Below are 7,223 nucleotides of genomic sequence, written 5' to 3'. Positions count from 1 at the left end.
TATGAATTTTTGGACTAGCAAACAATGTGTGATAGTGAATTTGCACTTTTCAAAGGACTACATATTTATATATTTTATCTCAAAAATAAATGAAGCAGATTGCTAAAACAGATTGTTTGTGGTAACAGAAAATGTCATCTGAAAGATCACCACCGAGCAATCCTGGAAATCAGGGTACTTCAAACCAACCAACTATGGATCAGATACTACAGTTGCTACAGCAACAAGCGACAAATATGGTTCAGCAGCAACAACAATATATGCAGCAAAATCAACAGCCGCATCAAAATCGTCAAGTAGAGGCACCGATGTCGACGTTTAAGTCATTTCAAGCAATTAAGCCCCCAGACTTTGATGGATCAAAAGGACCTATTGAAGCAAGGTCTTGGTTGAAGGAAATTGAGAAAGCTTTCAAATTAGCAAAAGTAAGTGAGGATCAGAAGACTGATTATGCTAGTTACTTTCTGAAAAATGAAGCTAATTATTGGTGGGAATCGGTAAGAGCTCTAGAAGGAGATGATGTGATCTTGTGGGATAGGTTTGTTGAACTGTTCTTAGAGCAATATTTTCCGGAGCATGTACAAAGCCAACTAGAGTTGGACTTCTTGGAGTTAAAACAAGGAGATAAGAGTGTAGCGGAGTATGAGAAGAAGTTTATGGAGTTGGCAAGGTTTGTCACAGCCTACGTGGATACTGATTTGAAGAAAGCTAAAAGATTCCAACAAGGGCTAAGATCGGATATTAGAATTAGTGTGGCAGCTTTAAGATTGAAGACTTATGCTGATGTGGTTCAAACAGCAATGGTGATAGAAAGAGAGCACACTTTAGATAAAAAGGAGCAAGAGAGTAAGAAAAGGAAGGTGGAAGCAATTGAAGGAAGTCAAGGCCAAGGAAGTTCTCAACAAGGATTCCAGAAGAGGCAGAATTTCCAACAAAATAGGAATCAAGCATTTAAGAACCCGGGGCAGAATGTTAATAGGCAGTTTAATAGGCCCCCGAATCAGAATCAACAAGGTGTAGTGAAACCTCCAACACCAGACTGCAAGAATTGTGGGAAGAAGCACTCAGGAATGTGTGGAAAATTGAACATAGTATGTTTTAAATGTAATAAGAGGGGTCATTACGCTAATGAGTGTAGAAGTCAAGGGGCAATGAGGTGTGACAATTGTGGGAAAATTGGGCATTATACCTATAATTGCAAGAACCCGGCACTGGCAAGCGCAATGGTACGTGTGCAAGGATCAACATCAGGGAAGAGGCCTAATGCTAGGACTTTTAACATGACAAAGAAGACTTCGTCTAAGGATACAGATGTGGTAGCAGGTACGCTTTCTGTTAATTCCGTAGCTGCTAAAGTTTTAATGGACTCAGGAGCATCGAAATCTTTTATATCCGTGGAGTTAGTTGATAAATTAAATTGTAAGATAAATGATTTAGAGGAGGCGTTGATAATAGAAATTGCAAATCGTGATAGAATACCAGTTAATCAAGTCTGCCCTCAATGTAAGATTGAGGTATCAGGAAATTGTTTCATGGCTGATTTAATACCCTTTAGGTTAGGAGAGTTTGATGTCATACTAGGAATGGACTGGTTATCTCAATATAAAGCTAAGATAGATTGTAAGGGTAAGAAGGTAGTATTGTTCACTCCAGAGGGAAGTAAGGTAATTTTTAAAGGACAAAGGCAAGAAAAGAAGTTTTTAACGGTCATGCAAGCGAAGAAACTATTGAGACAAGGATGTGAGGCGTATTTGGCTCATGTAGTAGACACTAAAAAGAAGGCACCTAATCTGGAGGAGGTTCCGGTAGCAAATGAGTTTCCTGAAGTGTTTCCAGATGAGTTGCCAGGATTACCACCAGCTCGCGAGATAGAATTTTCTATTGAGTTAGTGCCAGGAGCTGAGCCAGTATCGAAAGCTCCGTATCGAATGGCTCCGGTGGAAATGAAGGAGTTAGCGAAGCAGTTACAAGAATTATTGGATAAGGGAGTGATTAGACCAAGTGTTTCACCTTGGGGAGCTCCAGTGTTGTTCGTTAAGAAAAAGGATGGGAGTATGAGATTATGTATAGATTATCGAGAGTTGAACAAGTTAACTATTAAGAATAAGTACCCATTGCCAAGGATCGATGATTTATTCGATCAACTTAAAGGAGCAGTTTGTTTCTCGAAGATTGACCTAAGGTCTGGTTACCACCAGTTGAAGATTAAGCCTGAAGATATTCCGAAGACTGCATTTAGAACCAGATACGGGCACTATGAGTTTTTGGTGATGTCGTTTGGTTTGACTAACGCGCCAGCAGCATTTATGGATTTAATGAATCGAGTGTTTAAGGAGTATTTGGATAAATTTGTGATTGTGTTTATTGACGATATTTTGATATATTCGAAGTCAAAGGAAGAACACGGAGAACATTTAAGGATTACTTTGCAAAGGCTAAAGGAGAAGCAATTGTACGCTAAGTTTTCAAAATGTGAATTTTGGCTGGAAGAGGTTCAATTTTTGGGTCACGTAGTTGGTAAGGAAGGTATTAAGGTGGATCCAGCAAAGATTGAAGCTGTGATGAATTGGGAACAACCAAAGACACCGACTGAAGTAAGAAGTTTCCTAGGATTAGCAGGATATTATAGGAGGTTTGTAAAAGATTTTGCGAAGATTGCAACACCATTAACCAAGTTAACTAGGAAGACTGAGAAATTTGTTTGGAGGGATGAATGCGAAAGGAGTTTTCAGGAATTGAAAGAAAGATTAGTAACTGCTCCAGTGCTAGCATTGCCGGATGAAAAAGGAAATTTTGTGATTTATAGTGATGCTTCTTTGAAGGGTTTAGGTTGTGTATTAATGCAACATGATAGAGTTATTGCCTACGCGTCTAGACAACTGAAACCACACGAGCAAAAGTATCCGACCCATGATCTAGAATTAGCAGCAATTGTATTTGCATTGAAACTATGGAGACATTACTTGTATGGAGAAAAGTGTGAGATTTTTACGGATCACAAGAGCTTGAAGTACATATTTACTCAAAAGGAGCTAAATATGAGGCAACGGAGATGGTTGGAATTAATTAAGGATTATGATTGTTCTATTAATTATCATCCTGGAAAGGCGAATGTAGTTGCAGATGCGCTAAGTAGGAAGGAAAGATTAAATATGATTGACATTGCGAAGGAATTGTCTGAGGAATTGGAAAAATTGGAGATTGAAGTATGTGTACCAGGAGTAGTTCAAGAAAGATTATATGAAATTACTTTTCAGCCAGAGTTACTGGAAAGAATCAAAAGATGTCAAGAAGAGGTAATGAATCAAGATGGTCAATTAACAAAAGAAGAGATTTGTACTTGAAAAAGGTAATGACGGGGTGTATAGATTTTCTTCACGGATATGGATTCCTAACGTGACTGAGTTGAAAAATGAGATCTTACGAGAAGCTCATAGTTCGAGATTTTCTATCCACCCAGGGAGTACCAAGATGTACCAGGATTTAAAGAGAAATTTTTGGTGGCCAGGGATGAAAAGTGAAATAGCTGATTGGGTGAGTAAGTGTCATACTTGTCAAAGAGTGAAAGCGGAGCATCAAAGACCAAGTGGATTACTACAACCCCTAGAGATTCCAAAGTGGAAGTGGGAGGATATTGCTATGGATTTTGTAGTTGGATTACCAAGGACCAAAACAAACCACGATGCCATATGGATTATTATTGATAGATTAACGAAGTCGGCGCATTTTCTCCCAATTAATGAAAAGTACCCGTTAAATAAGTTGGTTAAGTTGTATTTGGATGAAATCGTAGCTAGACATGGAGTTCCAGTTTCGATTGTATCCGACAGAGACCCGAGGTTTAACTCCAGATTTTGGACCAAATTTCAAGAATGTTTAGGAACACAGTTAAAGATGAGCACTGCGTACCACCCTCAGACGGATGGACAAAGTGAGAGGACAATTCAAACAATAGAAGATATGCTCAGGGTGTGCGCATTGGATTTCAAAGGAAATTGGGATGATCATTTACCATTGATTGAGTTTTCTTATAACAATAGCTATCATGCCAGTATTGGAATGCCACCTTATGAAGCTTTGTATGGAAGGAAGTGTCGATCTCCAGTTTGTTGGGAAGAAGTAGGAGAACGGAAGATATTAGGGTCAGAATTGGTGCAACAAACCAAGGATGTGATTCAACTTATTCAAAAGAGATTGGTGACTGCTCAAGATAGACAAAGAAAGTATGCGGACTTGCATCGAAAGAATATTGAATTTGAAGTTGGAAGTTTAGTTTTGTTGAAAGTATCACCATGGAAAGGATTAGTCAGATTTGGCCAAAAAGGAAAGCTTAGTCCACGATTTATCGGTCCTTATGAAGTTTTAAAGAAAGTAGGGAACGTTGCTTACGAAATAGCACTACCGCCCCACATGCAACATATCCACAACGTCTTCCATGTATCAATGCTGAAGAAGTACATTCCAGATTCTAATCAAGTTATAGAATATGAGCAAGTAGAAATTCAGCCAGATCTCTCATATGTAGAGCAACCGATAGAGATCCTAGATAGAAAAGAGAAAGTTCTTAGAAATAGATCTGTACCTATTGTCAAAGTGTTATGGAGGAATCCTAGAGTAGAGGAAACTACTTGGGAACTAGAAAGCGATATGTTAGCCAAATATCCTCACTTATTTGCTTAGACCAGATTCTGAGGACAGAATCTTCTTAAGGGGGGGAGTCTATAACGACTGTGAATTTTATTTATAATTTAAATTCAAAAAAAAAAAATCATATTATATAAAAATTACGTATTATGTGGTTAAGTGTTGATTTAATATTTGCTCTTGTGTGAACTATTAATTGTTGTATCGAGTTAGTGTTTTAAAAATGATTTATTTACTTTTCAAATTTCGACGAATAAGAAATATCTCCAATTTGAATTTATAAGAAATACAAAACCATTCTTAAAAATCATTTTTATCGTTTCATAATTAGAATAATTATTTTTAGGAATTTACAAAATTGTCAAAATATTATTTTGATAAAAATCTGATTTTAAAATATTTTCCAAGTCCATTTAACTTCTAAATCGCTTATAAATTTCAATAATGCTCCATAAATCCTGAGACTTTTATTTTATTCGTTTTATAATATTCCGGGATTTATAAAAATATTTCAGTAACTTTTCGAAGATATTTTGTTACAAGTTATTCCGATAATCGATTAAAAGCAGGCTTAGATTAGTGATTATTCAGCATAAACGAGACACGTGGCAAGCCAGAGCTGCAGCACGTGCCCTGTACCACCGCCATTCTTTTCTTTTAATTCCAGTTCTCCCCTTTCCCTTTTATTTCCATGTTAATCTCTCCTCACCCCCTCTGCTAATCTCTCACACTCTCTCCCGTACATATCTCCTCCATTCCTCTTCCACCTTTGTTCCCCGTTCTTTTCTTTTCCCCCGAAACCCGCCGCCGCAGCTGTTCAAACTCCGGCCAGTTGCCGGCACCACCACTGTGTTGTTTCTTCTGATTAATTCACCCGCGATTCTTCGAGTTCCTAGGCAATCCAGACGCAGGCTTGCTGTTTTCGGACGAATCCAGCCCTGTTCTTCAGCCTCCAGTGTTGTGTTAGCGCGGTATAACCCAGTCTCGTGTATATAATTCGATTATTATGATTTTGGTTATTTGGGTCGGATTGAGTTGTTGATTGGATGCTTAAATTCGGATTAATGTTAGTTAATTTCTACTAATATTAATACTTAAAATCAGGATTGTGTCTATAATTAGCCGGTTGTTATATGTGCGTATTATACGTGCTTGTTAAATGTGAATTTGTATATGAGACTCGGATATAATTTTGTGTTGGTAGTAACTATCGGGACCACTAAGTTATTTTAATTTAATTGTTGATTGATGTTTGATTTGGATTGTTGGGTTTACAAGTTAGTAATTATCTTACGAGGATTAGAAGTAAAATTTTGATGATACATCTATGTATGCCTCGACTTTTCGGGTATATGTGTTTATATTATTAAAATTTATATTTTTATAATGTGATAATTGATTATTAACTTTTCGTGCCTAGTTGATCCTGTAAGTCTTATTAAACGTATTTTATGTATAGTAAATTAGCAATCCTGCTAAAAGTTTTCTTATGTGTTTACTACAAGTCAAGGCGGATTTTCTTATGTGTTATGTGTTTACTGCAAGTCAAGGCAGCTCTTTTCATGTATTAAGCAATATTAGTGGCTATTCTTGGTATTGAAAACAGGTGGATAGTCCTATAAACAGAGGAGGTGCTGCCGAAATTTTGTTAGAAATTATATGCATTTAGACTATTTAAAGGTGTTTGATAGATAATAAGTAGAGACAATAATATTGGTATACATGTCTACGTGATACGTGATCACTAGTAATCTTTAATAATTATAAAAGTATTTCTTGGTTGACTAAGTTCTATGTGTTTGGCTGAAATTTATGTTTATATAAACGAAGGGTAGTGATTAAGTGATATTGAGGATATGACTTTGGATTCAAATAGTTAAGACCCAGTCTTCTATCCTGTAGGTTCCGGTTAGAGAGCCTAACAGTATAGTGCAGTCTTATCTCTAGCATTCTATTATCAAGGCAAGTATTTCTATCCTACTTCTCTAGTACCTATAGATACTAAAACCTTCTTTATATCATGATTCAAATTATTTGCAATTACTCTCTTGTGAAGCATATCTAGTATTTCCAAACTTTTTGGTTGAACGGATAACACTTTTGGTATCGACTCTACACTATTATATGCATAAAGAAATTGTTTTAACAAAATGTTATTTTGGCTCTTGAATTACATGATGGAACTGCAGATTGTTCTAAAAATTAAACTATTGGGTTGTTTTTGCGTAAGAGGCTCGGGCACCGGCCCAGCGTGAAAGGTGGCTCCTTAAGCCCGGATTACCGGAATTCGTAATATTTGTCAACCTTGCTGAATAAGCTTGGTTTATGGACTATAGCATGACTGATCATCTGTTATAGCCAGGTGTCCAATGATTTTTAAAGCCCAATAAAATTGTGAATAGTTAAAGAGAGGTTATCCTGCCTTCAAGAGATATTTGCTTATACATTCATTTCTGCAGTTTTAAATATTTTCACTTCTTTATTATGGCATTGCTGTACAACAAATATCAATTTCATTCTGTTATACTTGCTGAGCATTTCTTTGGCTCATACCTGTTTATTTTCAAACTAACCCCTTT

General features: G+C 36.7%; 1 protein-coding gene across 1 annotated transcript; it reads left to right on the top strand.

The window, feature by feature from the left end:
* The first annotated feature begins 131 nt into the window (after positions 1 to 131).
* On the top strand, positions 132 to 1,347 carry LOC135147910 (uncharacterized). Its single transcript, XM_064081961.1, has 2 exons — positions 132 to 1,226; positions 1,324 to 1,347. Exons 1-2 carry the CDS (start codon positions 132 to 134, stop codon positions 1,345 to 1,347), a joined length of 1,119 nt encoding a protein of 372 aa, XP_063938031.1.
* The last annotated feature ends 5,876 nt before the right edge of the window (positions 1,348 to 7,223 follow it).

The sequence above is a fragment of the Daucus carota genome, chromosome 7 (assembly GCF_001625215.2).
Source record: "Daucus carota subsp. sativus chromosome 7, DH1 v3.0, whole genome shotgun sequence".
Classification (NCBI taxonomy): Eukaryota; Viridiplantae; Streptophyta; class Magnoliopsida; order Apiales; family Apiaceae; genus Daucus; species Daucus carota.
Note: the sequence above shows the minus strand (reverse complement) of the source record. Positions and strands in the feature narration are given on the sequence as shown.

Coding starts and splice junctions, on each gene's coding strand:
- LOC135147910 (XM_064081961.1), top strand. CDS start 132: ATGTCATCTGAAAGATCACCACCGAGCAATCCTGGAAATCAGGGTACT. Junction 1,227..1,323: donor CGGCACTGGCAAGCGCAATG/GTACGTGTGCAA, acceptor ATGTGGTAGCAG/GTACGCTTTCTGTTAATTCC.